At 30.1% G+C, this 24741-nt stretch overlaps 3 protein-coding genes across 4 annotated transcripts in view; 2 read left to right on the top strand and 1 right to left on the bottom strand.

Annotated features, from left to right (window-relative positions):
• Positions 1–22639, top strand: part of LOC115723393 (uncharacterized) — a 54189-nt gene extending 31550 nt beyond the window's left edge. The window contains exon 8 of the transcript XR_009684578.1: positions 22601–22639. The gene's annotated coding sequence lies outside the window, so the exon portion shown is untranslated. The remainder of the gene's footprint in view (positions 1–22600) is intronic.
• On the bottom strand, positions 1126–8439 carry LOC115723969 (SUN domain-containing protein 1-like). Its single transcript, XM_061104310.1, has 2 exons — positions 7864–8439; positions 1126–1529 (listed from the first exon to the last, which is right to left on the bottom strand). Exons 1-2 carry the CDS (start codon positions 8083–8085, stop codon positions 1224–1226), a joined length of 528 nt encoding a protein of 175 aa, XP_060960293.1. The 5' UTR covers positions 8086–8439; the 3' UTR covers positions 1126–1223.
• On the top strand, positions 17984–24741 carry LOC115723970 (uncharacterized). 2 transcript variants are annotated; one of them, XM_061104307.1, is made up of 6 exons: positions 17984–18112; positions 19471–20091; positions 20895–21403; positions 22389–22574; positions 22842–23043; positions 23764–24741. In XM_061104307.1, exons 2-6 carry the CDS (start codon positions 19581–19583, stop codon positions 24420–24422), a joined length of 2067 nt encoding a protein of 688 aa, XP_060960290.1. In that variant the 5' UTR covers positions 17984–18112; positions 19471–19580; the 3' UTR covers positions 24423–24741. The 2 variants fall into 2 exon arrangements, with proteins under 2 accessions (XP_060960290.1, XP_060960292.1); XM_061104309.1 differs by lacking the exon at positions 17984–18112 and having other exon boundaries at positions 19443–19722; positions 19961–20091; positions 23764–24479.

A 24741-nucleotide genomic window follows, 5' to 3' on the forward strand; every position in this document is an offset into this window, starting at 1 on the left:
GTCCTGATGGTAGGAGCATTGTTGTGACTTCTGATCTTGCTGCTGTCTCTGCTGATCCAGTCTCTATGCCTATTCTTCCCCACTCTGTTAGACCTTATGGAGATATATTTACTGTGGATATTGACCCATATGATATTAACAGGAATTGGAATGTGCCGTATTTTAGACGTCTTACACATAGTAGGTATGAGAATACTAGTGCTAGTTGGACAAAGTTCTCAACCAAAGATCCACATGCAGTATGGAATAGTCAATTGGAATCTAACAAAGATCATCACTATATGCTCAAATGCCCTTATGCACATCCTAAAACGGGTTGATAGTACTTTCTTTAGTACTTAAATTATTACATTTATAGTACTTACATTTGTATTTAACTTATTCTTTTAGTGGCCAAAGTACAAAAGTTATTACAAATTTAGGTATTTAAATTACTTTTTATTTTGCAGCAAAAATACTAAGATTATTATGCTTGTAAAACTTAATGCCCAAATTAACTTTTTGGTATTTAAGTTTGTTGACGTAATAATTTTAATATTTTTACGGCTAAAAAAATAATTTAAATATTTAAATACTATAAATATAATAATTTAAATACTTTCTCCACTAAAATAATAATTTAAATACTTGAATACTAAAAAATATAATAATTTAAATACTTTAATAATTTATTACACGTTGTCATTTCATTATCTCAATTCCAATAATAATATCATATACATTAGTATATGTTTATTTCCAATGTAAGCTCTTTATATTGTTTCTTGTTTTGAATATGGTGATAATAAAAACCGAACTCTAGCCTTACTTTTCCTTGATGTTCTTACCATAAAAGTTCTTTTTATATATTTCAAGTTATAGATAAGAAAATTTGATAATTTTTTTATCATTTTTTAATGGACTTTATATTTTGTTCCATTTTATTTATATTACTATTATATTCTTATTCGCATTCTTATTTATCGGAATCAAATGCAACATTTGATGCTATATATAAATTTTGTAGCAAATATTACCTCAACATTATACACTCAATGTTGACCTTCGAAGCATATATCCACTAACACTGTAGCAACAAAAAATACCATTTGGAGATATACAGAGTTGCACAAAAAATATTACAATTCAAGCTCTGTATTTAGATCTGATTAAGAGAGAGAAGCAAAATATTACAAGAATGGATGGAATACATGGTGTTGGTGTTGGTGTTGGTGATGGTGGTGTCAAGATTGCATTGGCATCATAGAAACCGAGTATGGTTCGTGACCGTGCATCCTCAACCGATAAATGCAAGTATGAGAAGGGCTTCCATGGTTTGAACTGAAATCTAACCTCATAGTATCAACAACGTTAGAGCCCACTGACTCCAACACATTGAAGGTCTGTGCATTGCTCTTCTCAAGGTCATAATTGAACTCGGCTAGAAGAAACATCTTCTCCGAATCATATGACCATTCAGAATTTTGCTCCTGCAGCCACCCGGAGACTCTGCAATTCTTCGGAGCACTTGATCTGTCGAAAGCAACACTCTATACACAACACATATATACCTTAGTGTTAGTACAACATGCACATAGAGGAGAAAAAGTAGGCACTAGAAATGCAAGACAGAAAACCAATATGAAACTAACTTTAGTATAGAATTATAAAATAATTACTCAGAATACTCCGAGTTTTGACTTTTAGAAAGAATTAGAAAATTTCCAAACAGTAATTACCAAACAACTGTGCTGGCCTTAGAGAATTTCCAAACACCCAAGTTTAAAATTTCCCAAGAAAATTGGAAAGAACAACTCAAAAGCAACACATATTTGTACCATTAATCAGAATTTATTAAAGCCATCTAGCCTATTATTACCCTTTGTTAAGCCTCATGACACTTATATGACAGTTAACCTTTGACTGTTCATTCTGTTATTGAGTTAGTTAGCTACTGTGTGAGTTAGTTTTCTGTTGTGTGGGTTGTTACACATTCGGTTATTCTGTTTTGGCTTAGTCTCAGTATTGTTAAGCTTAGCTTTGTATATAAGGCTGTATTGAAAATCTGTTCAATGAGATTAATCTTTCTTCTCCATTCTTTCCTTTCTTTCTTCTCTGTTCTTCCCTCTTTCATAAATCTTTGTTCTGCATTTTCTTTCATCTTGTTCTATGATTCTATTCTGCAATGAATCCTAGATTTAACATGGTATCAGAGCGTTGGCCTCCGCTCAATGTTAATATGGCTACTCTCGGATCTGCTCGTGGTGGCAACTCGAACAACACATCTGGTTTCAATGGTGGTCAGGCAGCTCAGCCTCGGATTTCAACTCATCAAGAACCTGTATACTTTAATCACAGTATTTCAATTCGTTTGAATAATCACAATTTCCTTTTGTGGAAGCAACAGGTCTTAGCTGCAATCAAAGGCAATCGCCTTCTAAAGTTCATCAAAGATCCACCACCAGCAGAATTCCAAACTCCTGAAGATCGAGTGCAAAACAGAGTAAATCAAGCCTTCATCGATTGGGAGATTCAAGATCAACTCCTAGTCTCATGGCTGCTATCTTCGATGACAGAGAGTCTCTTGACTCGAATGGTGGGATGCGATTCAGCACAGCAGATCTGGTCTACACTGGAGAAGCATTTCACATTGCAAGTGTCCTCGAAAATTCTTGAGTTTCGTACGAAATTGCAGAATTTAAAGAAAGGTAATCTCAGTCTTAATGACTATCTCCTGAAGGTTAAACAATCGGTAGATCTCCTTGCTTCTGTGGGAGAAGTCTTGAGCGATCGTGATCATGTGGCTGCGATCTTCAAAGGCCTTCCAAGCGAATACGATACCTTCGTCATTTCCACAAACACCAGAACTGAACAATACACAGTCGGAGAAATCGAGGCACTGCTCCTAGCTTCTGAGTCCAGAATTGAAAAATCTGGAAAGGAATTCGATGTGAGTGCAAACCTGGTCACTGGTGATCAAGATCAACATTTAGACACCTTGATGGAGGCAAATCTTCCCTGGAGAAGGTTCAGACAGCAGTATGGGAGAGGAAATTCTCAGGTTTATAACAACTCAGGTCAGTTCAATCAACCTGTGTTTAGAAGCTTTAATTGTGGAGATAGTTCTGGTGTGAAAGGTAATTTCTCCAATTTTCCTCCCTATCAAGCTAACAGAACTGGTACAAACCTGAATAATAAGGTTCAATGTCAATTATGCTTGCGTTTTGGACACACTGCACACGACTGTTTTTATCGTTTTGACAAGTCCTTCTCAGGAACTAAACCAGGTGCAAGCAATCAGGTCACTGTACCACAGAAACCCCAAGCTAATCTGACCACCAACAACAGTTCTACTGATTCTAATTGGTATCAAGACTCGGGAGCAACAAACCATTGTACTCCTCAAGCTCAAAACCTGGCTGTTTGCTATGATTATGAAGGGACAGACCAAATGCATGTGGGAGATGGTACAGGTTTGTCAATAAAGCATATTGGTCATTCTTTTTTTACTCCTCAGCATGCATCTCATTCTCTTGTTCTTAATAACTTACTCCATGTCCTTGAAATTACAAAAAATCTCATGAGTATTTCTAAATTTGCCAAAGATAATAATGTGTATTTTGAATTTCATGATGATTTTTGTTGTGTCAAGGACAAAGTGAGCAATATTACCTTGCTGATGGGAATCCACAAGAATGGCCTATATACTTTTGACAAGTCTCAACTTGGCCCAATCCAGTCAGTTCCCACCTCTAGAATCAACTTTCAAGACTTGCAGCAGCCAAGTCATAGTCAAACCAGCAGCCCACCCATTAATGAAAGCACTCTATCTCAACCAAATTCCAAGTGTACTTTTGTGGCAACACTCAATAACTCATCTGTTACTGTATCTAATTGCTATAAGTGTAACACAAATGTACAAAACAATTTTACCTTGTGGCATAATAGGCTTGGTCACCCCTCTGAAAAAGTGGTCCAAACTGTACTCAAATCTTGTAACATTTCCAATGTTAATAAAGATTCTGAATTTTCCATTTGCTCAGCTTGTTGTCTTGGTAAAATTCATAAATTTCTATTTCCAAAAGCATCTCAAACTGTTATTTCTGAACCACTTCAGCTTGTGGTTTCAGATCTTTGGGGACCATCATTTGTTCCATCCTTTAATGGTTACAAATATTATATTCATTTTGTTGATGCTTACTCTAGGTTCACCTGGCTGTATCTTCTTAAGAACAAGTCAGATGCTCTCAAAACCTTCCAACACTTCAAAGCTGAAGCTGAGTTACAACTTGGCAAGTCTATTAAAACTCTCCAAACTGATTGGGGAGGTGAGTGCAGGTCTTTCACTTCCTTTCTTACTGATTGTGGCATTCATCATAGACATCCTTGTCCTACAACTCATCAACAAAATGGCCTTGCTGAAAGAAAGCATAGGCACATCGTTGAAAATGGACTTGCCCTTCTTGCACAAGCCTCATTACCTCTAAAATTTTGGGATGAAGCTTTTAGGACTGCTGTTTATTTACACAACAGACTTCCTACTCCCTTGCTGCAACAATGTTCTCCTTTGGAAACATTATTTCACACTAAACCTGATTACACTACCTTTAGGACCTTTGGATGCAAATGTTATCCCAATATTAGACCTTACAACAAACATAAATTGGAGTTTAGGTCTGCACCCTGCACGTTTTTGGGATATAGTTTGAATCACAAAGGTTACAAGTGCCTTGACTCGAAGGGTAGATTGTACATCTCTCGTGATGTTATTTTTGATGAATTCTCTTTTCCTTATGAACAAGCTCACAATCAGCAAGATCATACACCTGATCCTATCATCCCATCACATGTTTCTGCTGTTATACATGTGTGTTGTCATTTTAAAACTCCTTTTTCTGCAACAGATTTAGTTGCACCAGCAGAAACTGACACTGCTTCTGCATCTATATCTATTGCTCCATCTGATGCTGCTGTTGAGTTGAATAATGTTCCAACTCCCACTCACAATGACCAACATGCTTTATTTGATACTGCCATTCCCTCTAACCTTTTTGTTGGACAGTTTCCTACTAACAGCAGGTGTGCAGATCAGTATCCGAGTGCTGATACAGGTGGCTTTTCAGGATTATCTCCATGTTCTTCGAATGCTGGTTCTGACAGTGTTACACACACTGATCAACCTTTCTCAACCTCCCCTCGAGTACCAGTCATACCAGATTCCAGAACTGCTCCTGTTTACTCATCTCCTGATGCCTTACCATTAGTTGCTGGCTGTGTTAATGCTCCAGGGAAACACAACATGCACAGGATGCAAACCAGGTCAAAGATGGGTGTTTTTAAAACCCAAAGTGTACCTGGCTTCTAGAGAACCAACCTCTCTCAAAGAAGCTCTTCAACAAGAACAATGGAACAATGCTATGAGTGATGAAATACTTGCCTTAGCAAGAAATAGAACTTGGGTTCTTGTTAGACTTCCTGAAGGGAGACAAGCAATAGGCTGCAAATGGGTGTATAAAATCAAGGAGAATCCTGATGGGAGTGTGCTCAAAAACAAGGCTAGACTTGTGGCTAAAGGTTTTCACCAACAAGCAGGCTTTGACTTTACAGAGACTTTTAGTCCTGTGGTTAAACCTGTCACTATTAGGGTGGTTTTGACTCTAGCTTTGTCTAATGGTTGGCAAATTAGACAACTAGATGTCAATAATGCTTTTCTCAATGGTGATTTACAAGAGGAGGTTTATATGACTCAGCCCCCCGGTTTTGAAATCCCAGGTCAAGAACAGCTTGTGTGCAAACTCAATAAGGCCATATATGGTCTTAAGCAAGCTCCTCGGGCTTGGTTTGACAAATTACAACAGAGTTTGACATCCTTTGGGTTTACTCCTTCAAAGTCTGATCACTCCTTGTTCATTAATCACTCACCTACATCAACAACACTTGTTCTTGTGTATGTTGATGATATTTTAATAACAGGGAGTGACCAAACTGTTGTTAACACTCTTGTTGCAGATCTGAATACTCGGTTTTCTCTTAAAGATCTTGGCAAACTTCGATATTTTCTTGGTATAGAAGTGAGCATACCGATTCAGGCCTTCATCTTTGTCAAAAGAAGTATGCACAAGACTTACTTGTCAGGGCTCAAATGTTTGGTTCCAAGTCCTCTCCAACACCTATGACAAGTGGTCTTCGGTTGTCTGCACATGAAGGGGAGCCTCTTGCTGATGTTCAGCAGTATAGATCCATTGTTGGTGCGTTGCAATACCTCACCATTACTCGACCCGAACTATCCTTTAGTGTGAACAAGGTGTGCCAATTTATGCAAAAGCCATTGTCCACTCATTGGCAAGCTGTCAAGCGCATTCTGAGGTACATTAGTGGCACAATGCATTATGGTCTCACCTTTTCCAAACCTGAATCTCATGACCTTGTTGCCTTTTGTGATGCCGATTAGGCTTCGGATCCAGATGACAGAAAGTCAACCTCGGGGTATGCCATCTTTTTTGGTTCGAATCTCATTGCTTGGAAGAGTAAAAAGCAACAAACCATATCTCGGTCTAGTACTGAAGCCGAGTATCGAAGTGTTGCAAATGTCACTGCTGAATTGACCTGGCTGCACTACTTGTTTTCAGAACTTCACATTCACATGCCTCAGCCTCCTACAATATGGTGTGACAACCTCAGTACGATTATGCTCACACAAAATCCAGTTTTACATGCTCGCACTAAGCATATAGAATTGGATCTATATTTTGTCAGAGAGAAGGTGTTGAACAAGATGGTTCAAATCAAACATGTGGCTGCCCTTGACCAGATTGCAGATGGTCTCACCAAAGCCATTTCTAGTCAAAGGTTCTCTGGTTTTAGAGACAAACTCAGAATTACTGATCATCCCATTCTGAGTTTGAGGAGCGGTGTTAAGCCTCGTGACAGTTATGACAGTTAACCTTTGACTGTTCATTCTGTTATTGAGTTAGTTAGCTACTGTGTGAGTTAGTTTTCTGTTGTGTGGGTTGTTACACATTCGGTTATTCTGTTTTGGCTTAGTCTCAGTATTGTTAAGCTTAGCTTTGTATATAAGGCTGTATTGAAAATCTGTTCAATGAGATTAATCTTTCTTCTCCATTCTTTCCTTTCTTTCTTCTCTGTTCTTCCCTCTTTCATAAATCTTTGTTCTGCATTTTCTTTCATCTTGTTCTATGATTCTGTTCTGAATCCTAGATTTAACACCCTTGAAACTTTATTACATAATACCAGCATATGAAATTCTATTTCTTGCATGCCACATCATGTGACAAGCTTCAACAAATATCAGCGCATAATCATTTACATACACTAAAATCGGAAGAACCATCCAACATCAAAACATATACAGAATCAGCTCAGCCCCATACACATCTAAAACCACAACACAACAAAATCTAAGACTGGTCTATAAAAACACCATTATTGATCCAAGAAGTGCGATTGACAAATAAGAAAACTGATATACAAATATTCAATCAAAAATATATAGCCACAGTGTCAAAGATGAATACAAGTTATAAATAAAGGGTATTAGAGATTCATCCACAAACTAAAAAATCTATTTGGCCAATTTCATCACAGACGTTTTTGGTAAGAGATGCACATTACCATACATAAAATCTGATGGGTCTATAGTCATACAATCCATGACATATCAACTTGCCTAGAAATCATCATCAACATGTTCCAATACTAAATATTCCTTGTCAATATAAGCATTGGCAAAACTTATCAATATAGTGCTGCTGTAATTAAATCATTCATATATCACATGCAATAAGCATGAAATTTTCTACCATAACAAGACTCCAAAACAAGGTTATTCGCTCTATATGAAATCGTATGTAGAGAAAATAATACCTTGGCAACATGTTCCAGAGTAAGAGCTTCAGGAATAATTGCTGTCCTGAGCCTAATCTCAACAAATCCACTACTGCCCTTCAATGCAAAACATTGTCCCGGCTCTCCAAAACTCGGCTTTAACATCTTTCTGGCATCATTGTGAACATCATAACTTGCACTCCTTAAAAACCACTTGCCTCCTTTTCCTACCAAATAAGGTTCAGAGTGTTTCACAACCATGCCTCCACCAATACCCAAAGCATAATCCACCCGCCCAACCCCATCAGCTGCGTGTTTCTCAATCTCCTTCAATACCAAATCTCTTGCATACACTCTAATGTCATTCAAACTAGCTTTTCCATTACCAACATCATCTCCTGTAATTTTGTTCTTCAGTTCTTCAAAAATCTTATTAAACTCATCCTTAGACAACCAATTCACATCTTTCAATTCACCCAATGATCTCGCTAAAGATTCACCTTAGGACTCCAATTCAATCAATCTGTTCTCTAAAACAGACCATTTTTCCTCAATCATTTTCCCAACTTCTTCTCTCAACCCTCCAACCTCATTATCAATCTTCCGATCAACGACCTCCACCAATTAGTCAAAGTCTTATTCTTCTTCATGGTTGCTCCTCTCAACCCTTCCATACTTCTTATTTTTCTACATTCATTCTTAAATTTTTAGATTTCTAATCAAGGCTTGCGGGCTTGAGACATCACAAAGTGGGCTTGAGACATCACATTCAAAGTTTTGAAATATTTTCTTGCTCAAAAATGCTAAATATTATCTAGGGTTCAGACTTTATTATATTTCTCGTTTTAAGAAAAATAAGTTCATTTTTGAACAGCCCTAGTGGTGATGTAAGAGTTAGTAAGGCCACTTGAAATTAGTTTAGCATTCTGTTATTTTTTTTTTTTTTGTTACAAACTAATTCATTCTAATGTAATTTTCACTATATAAATACCATTTTCTACTCAAGACTTGATTAACTTAGTATTGAGATTCATGAATCAAAGTTTGTCCTACTATGATTTGTATAGATAAGTTCAATTTTCACAAAAAAGAAAAAATAGACTAAAATATTTCTTAATATATAAATAATGCTCCATCATTGGAGGACTAGGAATTTTTTTTTATTTTTATTAGGAGACTATAAGAGATTTGAACTTGTTATAATGTACATTTTTACATTAAAAATATTAGACGATGCATGACTCCATCACATCATATGAGGCAATGAATAGTTTGCTTGTTTGGACGTGGATCGTGATTAAATAAAAGACAAAAAAATAATGGAAAATATGCAATTATAAGAATATCATAGTTAAATGTATAAAAATATTATTGGCTCCATATAGCACTATCTATCTCAATCTTTCTGTTATAATTAATTAATAGGTAATATTGAGAGATGGCATCTAATCCAAGATCCTTTCACGTGGCTATATAGTCATTTGAAAATTATTATTTAAAGCAAAAGACTTAATTTCACATTGCTATTTCCAGGCTGGAGAGACTATTAATCAATGATAGTTATTATGGCTAATTTGAATTTTTGTCTTTAATATTTAACATGTACCAAATCATATTCTTTAAATTTGACAGGTTATTTAAAATTCTCTAAATTATTAAGATTGTGAATTTTAGGACTTTTGTCCAATTTTATTATACAAAATTTGACGTGGATAAAAATTTAGAGAGCATAATTTTGTACATTTAAAAGTTCAAGGGACAGGATTTAGAGACGTCAAAGTTTAGAAGGTAAGATTTAGTACATGGACAATCGTGATATTAGTAAAATTGAATGAAATTTTACACAAATCTTTAAATTTAACAATTTCAATAGTTCGGGAAAAACTTTTAATGACCTAAAAAGTTCAGGGGGCATGATTTGGTACATGTCAAAGTTTAGAAGGCAAAAGTCCTAATTAGTATCCTCTTAAAAGGGATGCATCGATGCATTTCTATCTGTTTTAGTATCCGAAATAATTTTTTAGTCAAATTTTTTTTCATGGTCATATACATTATAGTTATTTAAGACATTCTACAAAATGTTAATAAATTCCAAAAGTTTAACACGCCAAGGGTTCAAACAGTGTGTTGCACCTGTGATTATTTTATTTATACGCTTGTAAAATAGATTTTTTGAATATTATTTTCTATATTGTAAATTATTCTAAATTTTCAAAATTTTGTAGGATATCTTAAATAGTTATAATGTATAAGAATATAAAAAAAAATAGACTATGAATTTTTTTAAAATGTCAAAACAAGTAGAGAGTGTATTGGTACATTCCTTTTACGGAAGTGCATTGTAGAATCACCCATTAATTTATATGGGACCCAATATTAAAATGAACTAATAATGATACATCATGTCTTGTAATGTTTGGCATTTTAAAGTACATCTTAGCATATTCCTTATTATTTATTAAAGAAAATTTTTGTTTCATGCGTGGCTAATTGGATGGAGAGAATAGTCAATGAAAATTATTAGGAGAATCAATTATATACTATTTTTTAATATTTTTTTATTTTTTATTTTTACGGTTTAGATTGCTTGATGGTTTCTTTATAGTTTACTATGTGGATTAATTGAGTTATAATTTAACTTGCTCTGTTAGTTACTATGTAGGTTGCTATATAAATTTTCGTAAATATATATATATATAAAAAGCTGCTAAAAATGAAAAAACTCGTAACTTTTACTAAAATTAGACAAAAGTCCTTAAATAAAAATTCAATGGGCATGATTTGGTACATGTCAAAGTTCAGGGAAATTTTTAGATACTTTTTTTTCCTTTGAGTTTCTTTTCATTGAGTTTATTCTTAAAATTTGAATGAGATTTTTTTTTTAAAGAAAAAAAAAACAAGAACAAAGAAAGTGAGACACATGTTCATTTAACTTATTTTATTTTTATTTCTTTAAGAGAGAAATTAATTATCATTAAACAACATCTGCCATTTTTTTTATATGTCACTCCTTGGCATGTCATAGTTGTGCCACATTTTTTTTAATTTTGTTATTAATTTTTTCTAAAGGAATCTAAACATTCTTGTTATAACACCATACTTCTTTGGTCAATGACAATAAATTATTGAAAATTTTATTTATACCCCAAAAATTTTTAAAGACACTTAATTTTAATAATTTTTATTTCATATAAAATTTATATCTTTAATTATATTAAATTTTTTAATATTTTTTCTTCCAATTGATATTCTTAAAATAAAAAATAAAATAGTATATACATGATTTAGAATAAAATAGTATATTTTTAAAAATAAAAAATTATATGAAATTTTCTTAGGAAAAAAAAAATATATACATGAGTTAAAAAAATTATGAAAATAAAATCAAAATAAGTATTGAAATTAACATAAAATAATGTGAGGAAAAAAATAAAAAAATATTAAGAATAATTTTTAAAAAATATTTAAGTTTATATTTTTTTAAATAATAGAGTGTATTTATTATTGGGTGATTCTACAATGCACCTCCTTAAAAGGGATGTAATGATGCACCCTTAACTTGTTTCGGCATCTAGAAAAAATTTTTAGTCTAATTTTTTTCATATTCATGTACGTTATAACTATTTAAGATATCCTACAAAATTTTGAAAAATTCGGAATAATTTACAATATAGAAAACAATATTCAAACAGTCTATTTTACACGCGTATAAAATAAAATAGTCACGCGTGCAACACACTGTTTGAACATAATTTTCGGCGTGTTAAACTTTTCCAAATTTCTTATAATTTTGCAGGATGTCTTAAATAACTATAATGTACATGACCATGAGAAAAAATTTGACTAAAAAATTATTTCAGATGCTAATGTTAGAGATTTTATTACAATGGAAGAAAATCAAAATATTACAACTCTATTATAATACAATACAAGGACCAACAAAGAGATTAAATAAATGTTACAACAACATAATATACAATATATATATACACTATATATATATTATATATAAGAAATGTAGAAGAAGATAAGAACACATGCAATATAATATATGTATATATATAACAAGAGAATAATATATATATATAAACACTCACTCACAACCTTGAGTGTAGATTAGTGAGGATCACCATGACTTGAACAAGGTATTACACCTTTGTCCAAAAGCTTATTTCCCCCTATCTCTAAGCACTAAGGGAACTCTCTAGGAAATAGCTTTGGGAATTATCAAGCCTTAGGGTTTTCTAGCAAAGTGCTTTCTTGATAGAAAACTTCATCTCTTACAAATGAGCACATTAGACTCCTTTATATAGTGTTTAGGTGATCACACTTAGAATTCAAACTCACCATCTCATTTCTCTCATATAATGAGCATTAATATAGTTTGTAACAACTATATTTCAAACCATTTGAATCCTATCATCAAATTGTGTAACATCTCTTTTATTACACAATATTATGATCAACCAAAAGAAGTTACAAAAGCAATTAACTTTGTAACTCTTCTCCATGTTATAAAGTGTAGGTTACAATTTTAGGTTAAATAAATTATATGTTACACAATTTATTTACCAAACACCTAATACATATTATTCACATAATAATATATATTACTACATTTTAATCTACACTTATTATATTATAAAATAATATAACAATCCCCCACTAGATTAAAATGTGTAACACACTTGTAACATTTATTTAATCAATCAAAATATTATATCAACATTCCCCCACTTTGATTGAATAAATACACACTTTCAAAGAAATCTTGCTTAGGTGCATTAGGTAAAATATCTTTCGACTTGAATTTTACCTTAGTGTAGTTACCACAAAGTTTGATGAAATTTTGGTTGCCGTAGCATTGAACCACTATTTCTTTAGTACAAACCGGTGATAACACACACACCCTCGCTAATGCTCACTTGAGACCGCGTGTCTCGCTCTTGCACCGTTAATGGTCATGTGCAAAATTCCAATTCATAGACTCTCTAGAGAATACTCCCAATTCTCATAAGAGGCGGCACCACCTCTAGTCCATATAGGTGGAGTTTTAGTGTCTCACCACTCGTTAGACACTTCTTAAGCTTAAGTGAGTTTTCTTAAGCTTAAGCTCCATTAAAAAACCTTTTGGTTTTAACCCTCAATTTTACAACATGTACTCATCCATAGATGGGACAATTGAGTACCACATTCACTCTATTGACTTGTTATTACCTATTGAACTTAAGACTAGATTTTTACTAGTGTTAAGATAGGTTACCATCAATGAGCAAAACGCTAAGGGAGTTTAGGTCCCATCCCTCGAAAATTCATGCTTTAATCTTGTACGGAGATTAAGCGATTTGTTATAACCTCTCACTATTGATTCCATGTGAATCATGCATGCCAAAAATATAGTGTTCACTTTGTGACCACTTTTCTCCTTAAGCACTTAAGCTTTGAAAATTCAATCATAAAAGATTAATTTTCACACAACTCAAATTCTCAATATTTTTGATACCAAGCATATCAAATTAAACACTAATTTAGACACCAAACATGTCTAAATTGCACTTTATTTTAAGACATCAAGTATGTCTCAAATTCTCATATTGGAGTGTGCACCCCCACACTTTCACATTTGACTTATCAAGATAATATCTTGATTTTAAAATATAGAAGACAATTTTGTCTCTATAACTCTTTTAATTAATTTCCTTCTTGAAATTATTTTTACTAAATTTTGACACCAAAATATGTCAAAATTTTACATATGCACATAGCCAAATTTGATTTAGAATTTGAATTCAAAATCAAATAAATTAATCAACAATGTCTCAACACATTTTGATTAAATTTGTGGCTCACCCCCACATTTCTAGCATAAAGTGTATATAAAATATCACTTTTGTGTATTTCCTCTTGAAATGACTTTTTAAGATCACCTTAAAAAATATCATTTGACATTTTTAGTTTTCTCAACAAAACTAAAATGTCAAACTCACATTACTACTCATAAAATAATGTGATTATTTTTACCATAATTTTAAAGTTATCTCCTCATTGAGATTAGCCCAAAATTATACAAAAGTTAACAAAATTCTCATCAATTTTGTTTACAACTTTGATTATTTAAGAATAAAAATTGCTTCACTATTTTTTGAATCTACATTGATTCATTTACTTTTGAGTCCAAAATTGCTCTTCCAATTTATGGCTCATTTCACAAGTTTGGATCCACTTTTAATCTATTTGTTCTTGCTATGACAAGACAATTCTCATAAGTGTAACTCTCATATAGTTCACTTTTCTTATCTCATAGTATGAGATGATTATCTCTTATAATCCAATAAAAGATGTAACTTCTCAAAAGCCATCTTTTATTATCTCATAAAGTGAGATGTTCACCACCAAATTGAAAAAGAATTTAAAATATTCTTTATTCACAAAATAGATGATTATAATTCTCACAATAATAATAATAAACACTATTTTATTACTATCAACATTATTATCATGCTATATGTAACTCATATATTAAAATAATATGTATGTTACTGATCAATATCTCATATGTAACATACACATAATATCAATATTAAATTCACAATATATATGTTACATATCTCATATGTATATAATATATATACTATAATATACATATATATCATATACACATAATATATATTAATTACACAACTATATATGTTACATACCTCACACATATATAACATATATACACTTTAATACACATTCATGATATATATTATATATAATATATGTATTATATATGTATGTCTCATATAAATACATAGAAATAATTATTTCTGCATATTTAATCTCACTAATATATATTATATCACATGCTCTACATATATATAATATATATTACTCATATATACATGTTATATATTATATATCTCATATATATACATATAATAACATAATATAAATTCAAATATCATATATATAATATGATATAAACACATGATCACATATATGTCACATATATATAACTTATATATATATCATATATATTACTATCATATAAAATAGTAAATCACATAATATTCACCATCATGCTCACCCATGAATGACTTTCACATTAAATCTCTTATCCTTGTATTCTCACAATCTTGATTTATCACCTCTTCCATTGAAAATACACTATATATATATTATATATAAGAAATGTAGAAGAAGATAAGAACACATGCAATATAATATATGTATATATATAACAAGAGAATAATATATGTATATATAAACACTCACTCACAACCTTGAGTGTAGATTAGTGAGGATCACCATGACTTGAACAAGGTATTACACCTTTGTCCAAAAGCTTATTTCCCCCTATCTCTAAGCACTAACACTACTACAAAGTTGGCTTTTCCCAACGGTTAATAAGGGGGTCAATTATGAAAACCGTTGGAAAAAGTAAGAGGAGATTTTTCCCAACGGTTTAGAACCGAAACAAAAAAACCGTAGGGAAAAATAAATGCCAACGGTGGAGAACCGTGGGCAAAACTAAATGGATTTTTAAAAAAGGAACAATAAATGCCAACAGTGTATAACTGTTGGGAATACTAAGCATTCCCAACATTTTATAACTGTTGGGAATACTAAGCATTCCCAACATTTTATAACGGTTGGGAATACTAGGCATTCCCAACAATTTATAACTGTTGGGAATACTTAGTATTCCATATTTGTTTTGGTAAATATTTTTTTTTTTTTGCTTAATAAAAAAAATTTGTATTTAATAAAAAAAATAATAAAAAAAAAGTTTCAGATTTAAAAAAAAAAAATTGTACTTTTTTTACTTAGTAAAATAAATATGTATTTAATTAAATATAATACAAAATAAAGTTTCAGATTTAAATAATAAAAAAAATTACTTAACTAATTTATAATTTGAGAATTTATAAAATTGAGAAGTTTGGATTTTATATATTTTCAATTAGAGGATAATTTTATAGATTAGTTGTATTTAAAAATTTATTATGAAAGTTATTAAAAAAAAATTATTGTGAAAGAGAAAAATTATTTTAATTTTTTTTGTCTTAATATTTAAAATATAATTTACTTTTGTTGGTTAAGTATATGTTTTAAGAATATAAATTGGAAGAAAAAAGTTAAAAAACATAGTATAAAAAAATATATATTTTATATAAAATAAAAATTGTTAAATTGGGATGTCTTTATAAGTTTTGTTTTTTAGGTGTAAATAAATTTTCTCTTAAAAAATATATATATTTTAAGGAATTTTTCTAAAAATTTAATTAATTGGAGGTAAAATTAAATTAGGTATAATTTATGAAATAATCAATTTTTTTTTTTTGAGAAAATAAAATAATCAGATTAATTTAAATATTTTAGTAAATAAATTTAACTTTGGGTATAAAAGGAAAATAAGAAACCCTAACCCAAACCCAAACCCTATTTCATCTTCTTCTTCCTTCCGCCCCTCTTCTTCCTCTATTTCGTCTTCACCCAATCTGCCTCCACAGACCGCCATCACCATCATCCAAAGCCGCCTCCAGTACAGACCACCATCACCATCATCCAAAGCCGCCTCCACCTCGGTGTCTCCACTGCCCCTTGATTCGACTCCGGGACAAATAAATCAAGTGGCGGTCGACTGGACGAAGAAATTCTCTATCTCAACGAACCTCAAATCCTCTGCCTCAAACATGAACCGATCGACTGCGACGAAGAAATTCCTCGAGGTCTTGTGCTCCTGTTCCAGTACGATTGAGACGAAGAACTGCCTCGAGGCGTGGATGAGTGCGACGCCCCTATTCCAGTATGATTGCGACGAAGAACCGGTCTACCCTCAAGTACACGAACGATGCCCATTGGGTGAATGAGACGATGTCGTTTCTAGATTTGTTGACGGGACTGTCCAGCAACACGTTGAGCATGATGGCATCGTACGAGAAGCGAGGTGCTCGCCGAAAACAGAGGGGAACGAGTTTTGGGCAAGTCTTTGTTCTTAGTGTTCTGGGTTCTATTGCATCTTCGAATTTCATTTTGAAACCCATAAAGTCTATGAATATATAATTGATATGAATATACATTTGAGTGTAATTCCTTTAGGTATAATTTATTTATTTTTTAGTGTATTTGTTTGAGTTGAATTTGTGGTTTATGAATCAAGAATTTGTTGTTGTGAATCAAGAAATTGTCTGTTAAATTTTTTTATTATTATTTTTTAATTTTTATTTATATTATTATTATTTTTTAAAATTTATTTATATTATTATTGTAATTAGATAATTATTCATATATAATAAATTAGTTTAAATGTATTTTTTTAATCTAGATAATATTTTTACTAACAATTATAAATAGTCATTTAAAGTTATTTTTTCTAACACTTTATAACTGTTGGAAAAAGTAACTTTTCCCAACAGTTATAAACTGTCTTTTAAAGCTCCGCATTTTTATGACACCCACATAGCCAACAGTTTTAGGAACTGTTGGGAAATAGTATAAATGACAGTTATAAACTGTGGGGAAAAACCAATTTTGTAGTAGTGTAAGGGAACTCTCTAGGAAATAGCTTTGGGAATTATCAAGCCTTAGGGTTTTCTAGCAAAGTGCTTTCTTGATAGAAAACTTCATCTCTTACAAATGAGCACATTAGACTCCTTTATATAGTGTTTAGGTGATCACACTTAGAATTCAAACTCACCATCTCATTTCTCTCATATAATGAGCATTAATATAGTTTGTAACAACTATATTTCAAACCATTTGAATCCTATCATCAAATTGTGTAACATCTCTTTTATTACACAATATTATGATCAACCAAAAGAAGTTACAAAAGCAATTAACTTTGTAACTCTTCTTCATGTTATAAAGTGTAGGTTACAATTTTAGGTTAAATAAATTATATGTTACACAATTTATTTACCAAACACCTAATACATATTATTCACATAATAATATATATTACTACATTTTAATCTACACTTATTATATTATAAAATAATATAACAGCTAAAACAGATAGAGGTGCATCAATATATCCATTTTAAGGGGGTGCATTGTAGAATTTTCCTTTATTATTTTATGAGGTGCAAATATATATAACTCCCTTAAATTATTAGAGAAAGACTTAAATAACCCTGTGATCTGTGTTTGGATATTATTATAAATAGTAATGTTCTAATCAAACAAATTACACACACATTAAGTCTTGTCATTCTTTATATCAAAAAGAAAAACTCTTGTTGATTCTTCACTATAGCAAAAAAACAAGAAAGAAAATGGCACAATATCGGGGCAGTTATAGGTAAAGCTTCATACTTAACATTTTTTTATCTTCATTCGTAAATATGCCTTACATAAATATAAATAGAAATATATATATATATATATTTAGAAAGAAATTTTCCTATCCTATATTATATTCTAGTTATTTTCAATGAAATAATGTTCATTGTCAAGAAAAAGAAAAAAATGTATATATTTATGTATGTAAATTAATTGTATTGCTTTAAGAGATTATTTCACAAATACATAAAAATAATAAAAAAAAAATACAAAATGCGATTTTACGGAATTTTAAATATTTTATATTTTTTTTAATTTTATTTACAGAAAATACAGTCTTTTTATGTTGTACTCTTGTTAATTTGTTGTTGATTTTTTGTAATCTGTGTGTTGTATTTTGTTGTTGTTTTGATGTTATTTTTATGTTACTTTTATGTAATTTTCTTATTGTTTTCGTGTTGTCTTTATAGACAACTGTAAAAATATAAAAGAAAATTCTTTAAACATTAAAATGTAATTTTTTTACAAAAAAATTGTGCCTTATGTAATTATCCCTTATTTTAAATCATATTCAGTATTCAATTTATTTATATCTTTATATATAATATCTAATACTTTTTGTTGGTTTAACAGAATAATTTAAGAATATAAGAATATTTAGTTAAATTTAATATTTTTAGTAAGATTAGTTTTATAAATATACATAAATATTAATATTATTTGTTTTAGGTTAATTAAGCTTATAAATTTTAAATTAATTTAAATATATATAAATTATTAATATATTATTTGTAACATTATTATTTTATTATTATTATTTTTAATATTGGGAGTACGTTTAATTTTAATATTCTTAAATTTAATATTTCTTTTCCTCAAATTTTTAAAACTTTGAATATTTTTTAAAAAAAATTAAAAATTTAATAAATGGTTTCCTTTAATTTATAAAATTTAAAAAATACACATAACGAAAATAACATCTAGTATATCTATTCATTAAAAGTAATTTTGAGAAATTAAAATGTTATGTGTTGTGAAGAAATAATATATAAATGTATATTAAAATAATACTGAATTTTAATAAGATAATTGAGACAAAAGAATTTCACAGCTAATACTAATAGTATATTAAATAAATATATAATGAATATTTCTCAAAGAGTATTAATCATTGATAGTTACTAAATATATTTAATTATAAATATTAATTTTAAAAATATTAAACTAATAAATTTTGATACAATTACAAATAATAAAAGAGAAATTTAAATCTTTATACTTAATTTAGCTGCTTAATTAATGATTTGATGGTTTTTTATTAATTATTCCCATGATTAATTAGTCTTAATTTTTTCTCCAACATTTATATATGTATAGATACGGAGAATAGAGGTAGCATCGGTTTCTTCTCAGCATACCGAACACCAGTGCCATTAGATATATACTCATCCCCATTTCCTGTGACATCGCGCCATACAGAGCTTCATATGACTGATGGGAATCACTACAATTACAATGGCCAAGCCATTCCATCCGAAGCTCTCAAGAAAATTCTCAACTTTAAATTGGCTTGTGAAGGCAATGCGATTGATGTAGACTCATGTTGTTATTCAGTCGACGAAGATTCAGGTAGTTTTTCAGTTGATGAAGATTCAGGTTTTCTTTCAGGCGATATAGATTTAGAAAATCTTTCAATCGATGTAGATTCAGGTCGTGTTTCGGGCATGATTTTTGTGTCTGAACGTGACCATCTTGAAAAGCTTTACATAGCTATTCGCTTCAATGATAGCCAACCCAAAGTCAAAATCTTTTGTATTGATGACATATATGACACATCTAATAATCATGATGTTTGTATGGAGGATAGTGGTTGTTTTGCTGGTGATTATCTTGTTTATGTCTCCACTAAAATGGCTCCTCCTAGACGTCGTCAACCATGGACTGCTGTCTACAAAACTAATCTTAACACTGCTCAAACTGAACGTCTCACCCCACCAGGTTACATTTACTTTCTTTAATAATTTTATTATATGTATTAAGAATATATAAAAGTTTTCGTATAAATATTCATAATTTTTTTATTTCATAATAAAATTAGAGGAATTACTACATATACTATTTTTTTAAATGTGTTTTCTATGTGGTTTGCTATACGGATTTTGGTTACGATTTAAGTTGCTACATTAATTGTTATAGGAGTTTCTATATATGTGAAAATTTCTTTAAAAAAAATGTTTTAAAATGTAGTAATGAAAAGAAAACCCCATAAAATTATTATTCAAAAAGTTTATTTGCGACACTTTTCAGCTAACAAAAAAAATTACAACTAACACAAACTTAATTATTAATTTGTGTACATTATGTATAAAAAAAATATTAATTATATGCACGCATACATACTACAGTAGAACATCTATCTAACAACAATAAATAATCATTAATACTATATCATAATAGAAATATTTTAAAGTAAATATAATTTCATACATGTATTATAATTTAAAATAAAATTATTAATTTTACATAAATAAATTTACAAAATACATATATATATTTTATTAAGATGTAATTATTCTTATATAGAGGTATACTTTGTTAATACGGGACTTAGAAAATGTATAACTAATTACAATTTAGAGGTTATTCTTATTTATAACTGACCTAAATTGGGACTTATTTTTTTATAACAAATTAGAGGTTATTCTTGAATAGAGTATTCTTAAATATTATAGAAGTTCTACTGTAGTATAAATACTAATTAAGTTTATTTATTTTTCTTTCTCTCGATGTTGCATTTGCAGGAGAAGCTGACCTAAATCCATCAGTATCACCTTCTGGAAAGATGGTAGCAGTGGCATCATTCCAGGGAAAAGGTGGATGGGATGGTGAGATTGAAGATCTAAAGACAGATATTTTTGTGATGAATGTAGATAATCCTTCTGATCGCAAGTTAGTTATAACCAATGGAGGTTGGCCGAGTTGGGGGAGTGACAATGTCATATTTTTCCATAGTAAAAGGGATGGATTTTGGGCTGTGTTCAGAGCTGACATTAGCGAGGGTTCACAATCAGAATGCATTCGTGTCACCCCTGATAACATAAAAGCAATGACTCCAGCGGCCATTGATGCTAACACTGTGGTTGTTGCAACTGTTCGTGGAAACTATCGACACATTGAAATTTTTGATTCTACTAAAAAAAATATACAAATTACTGTGAACATAGCACCAAACACTGACCACTTTAACCCTTTTGTGATTGATGGTGGCCAGAGTATTGGTTACCATCGTTCTAAAACTAACTTTCTAAAGGTACACTTTAATTTTTTGTTTTTTTGCTTTTTTGATTAAAATTAGTATTTAAGTACAAGTTTAATATTAGCTCTACACAACAATTTTTATGACTAATTAAGAATGCATTAAATCACAATAAATTAATTGTGATTTTATTTTACTAAAATACTAAACGACAAACAACCAAATTGTTAATTTTTCTTTCATTAGTTTTGTTTTCTAGATACCAACTGTTAAGTCTTACATTTTAAAAAAAAAAATTGTGGTTTAATAAATTATATTTTGCATTTATTTACAGTTAATATTTTATATTTATTTTACATTTTTTTACAGTTTAATATTTTATATTTTGCATTTATTGTGGTTTAATATTTCTATCTTTAGGGTAGAAGTATCAAAACATTCAAATTATTTTTAAAAATTTATCTTTGTTGCCATTTTTCTAATCCTATAGTAATTTCAACACTAAAAATAATTACAACATATATATTTTAAAATATAATAAATGATTGAAAATATGTATTTTAACTTATAAAAATTTAGCCTTTCAAAAAAAAAAAAAACTTATAAAAATTTAGAAATATTTTAATAGAAATTAAATCCTAAAACTAATTTTAGTAAGACTAAAATAAAAATTAATTTTTAAAATTGATTGTTTCTTCTTCATTCTTCTCTTCTCTTCTTTTTAACCCTACATCGGTTTTTTGTCATTCGTCCTTCTTTTTCTCCTGTTTAAATTTTGATATCTTTTTAATAAAATTGTTTTTAGCTACAAATTTTGATATTTATTTATAAGTAAACACAATTACAACCAAAATCTTCCTTATCTTTTTGTCACAAATATTAATCATGGGAACTATATTATTTCTTTTTCTAATGATGAAACTGCATGTATATTAATTAAATTTCAAAATATTCATCATCATTAATTGGTTTTAAATTATTTATCAAAAAGGCTTGTTAACACAATAAATAGCTAATAATTTATTTACTTTTGTGACAGGATGGAAATCATGATATTGAAGAAAATTTTAAGGAGTTGGGTTGTCCATTTTCAGATGTAAAATTGTTTAGGGTTTCAGGAGTATTTCCAACTTTTTCTAAAGATGGCTCTAAGCTTGCATTCGTCGATAATGATTTCAAGAATTTGTGGCTAGCTGATAGACAAGGACTGCATAAAATTTATACAGTACGTACCTATATATATATAACAAGTACGAGTATTATTTTTTAAAAAAAAAAAAAAACAAGTACAAGTATAAATGATATATTTTTTCGACATCTCAAATTATATTGTTAGAAATTTAAAAAAAAATGTGGAAAACCTCTTCAAGATATAATCAACACCATCATAAAATGGAAAATGATAACAATGCCTATAAATAAGAATAAAAAACAACTACATCAAACAATATCTATATGTAAAGTTATTTGTTTTTGTTTTTTCTTAATGTAGGCAGAAAATAATAGCATCTTCAAACCAGTTTGGAACCAAAATCCAGGAAAAAATACATTGTATTTCTGTCTGGGTGAACCTTTCAATCCTAAAGCAACCGTAACCATTTGGGCCATGCAACATGTACGAACATGTAAACAAAGTACCAAACAACTTACTACATGTGGCACTAATAATGCTTTTCCATCATCCAATCCACAAGGTAATTACTTCTTTTCATCTAATTTATTTTTAGAAAATTCTAGTGTATTCATGCCCGACTCTGGGCATAGGTAGGCCTGTACCTAGGGCCTACTTAGCCCAGGGGCCCAAAAAAATAACTTTTTTGCTGATTTTAAAAAATACTATATTTTTTTTTCTAAATAAGGGTCCAAAAATTTATTTTTTCCTACGACCCATTATATTTCAGGGCTAGCCCTAAGTGTACTATTTTATTTACGTTCTTTTTAACACTTAAATTATAGCTGAATTGCTCTTATATTTTGTGTACACTTAAATTAATTTCACCTAAATTTTTTTATAAAAAATTAGAATGATTTATTGTATCAAAAATAGGGTTCAAACATTCAACTGCATATTTTTTTTTCATACATATTCGACTATTTTAAATTCTATTTTTATTATCATAAATTATACGGATAGTAACATGCATAATATAACTATAATGTAGACCATTATATAGAAAAATGAATTCAAATACTAAAAATATAGATATCCTTAGGACAAAAATGACATACTTATTATAGTTGCTCCCTATGCATGAATGAAAATATAATATTTTATAGTATGTTATTTGCTTCAGAATCAATTAATAATAATACATTATTTGACACAATAAATAATATAATTAACAACAAAAGCATGTTTAAATATATATAGCGTTTAAACAAATTTTTGTAACGAATTTGGGAAATGGTAACAGGAACGAAATTAGTATTTCGATCTACAAGAAATGGAGGAGAAAAAGGATACAAGAATCTATACATAATGGAAAATGCAGAATGTGGTGAGGTTGGAGGAACAATAACAAGGCTAACAGAAGGGAATTGGACTGACACACATTGTAGTTGGTCACCAAATAATGATTGGATAGTATTCTCTTCATCTAGAGAAAAGTCAAATGAAGCACCAGAAACTGACAATGGTCTTGACCCAGGATATTTTTGTGTGTATCTCGTGAATGCAAATGATCCATGTGTTGTGGTAAGAGTATTTGGAAGTGGGGATGATCTTCGAGGGCATGTAAATCATCCATTTTTCAGTCCTGATGGTAGGAGTATTGTTGTGACTTCTGATTTTGCTGGTGTGTCTGCTGATCCAGTCTCTATGCCTATTCTTCCCCACTCTGTTAGACCTTATGGAGACATATTCACTATACAAATTTATCCAAATAACATTGCAAGCAACCAAGATGCAATGCATGTCAAACGTATTACACATAGTAGGTATGAGAATACTAGTGCTAGTTGGACAAAGTTCTCAACTCAAGACCCACATGCAGCATGGAATAGTCAATTAGAATCTAACAAAGATCACCACTATATGCTCAAATGCCCTTATGCACATCCTAAAACAGGTTGATATTGCTTTCTTTAGTACTTGAATTATTACAATTATAGTACTTATATTTGTATCTAACTTATTCTTTAACTGTCAAAAGTACAAAATTATTAGAGTAGTGAAACTTAAGTATACCTAAATTATTTTTTATTTGGAGCAAAAATACTAAGATTATTATGTTTGTTAAACATAAGTACCTACCTAAATTATTTTTTTGGTACTTAAGTTTGTCAACGTAATAATTTTAGTATTTTTGCTGTAAAAAATTAATTTAGATAATTAAGTGCTACAAACATAATAATAAAGTACTTTTGCCACTAAAATAATAATTTAAATACTT

Source organism: Cannabis sativa, chromosome 9, assembly GCF_029168945.1.
Source record: "Cannabis sativa cultivar Pink pepper isolate KNU-18-1 chromosome 9, ASM2916894v1, whole genome shotgun sequence".
NCBI lineage: Eukaryota > Viridiplantae > Streptophyta > Magnoliopsida > Rosales > Cannabaceae > Cannabis > Cannabis sativa.

Excerpts from the sequence above, each read along its gene's own strand:
- LOC115723969 (XM_061104310.1), bottom strand. The coding sequence starts at position 8,085 with ATGGTTGTGAAACACTCTGAACCTTATTTGGTAGGAAAAGGAGGCAAG. Across the intron at positions 1,530-7,863 it reads CTCTGGAACATGTTGCCAAG|AGTGTTGCTTTCGACAGATC; the intron begins GTATTATTTTCT and ends TGTTGTGTATAG.
- LOC115723970 (XM_061104307.1), top strand. The coding sequence starts at position 19,581 with ATGACTGATGGGAATCACTACAATTACAATGGCCAAGCCATTCCATCC. Across the intron at positions 20,092-20,894 it reads TGAACGTCTCACCCCACCAG|GAGAAGCTGACCTAAATCCA; the intron begins GTTACATTTACT and ends TTGCATTTGCAG. Across the intron at positions 21,404-22,388 it reads CTAAAACTAACTTTCTAAAG|GATGGAAATCATGATATTGA; the intron begins GTACACTTTAAT and ends CTTTTGTGACAG.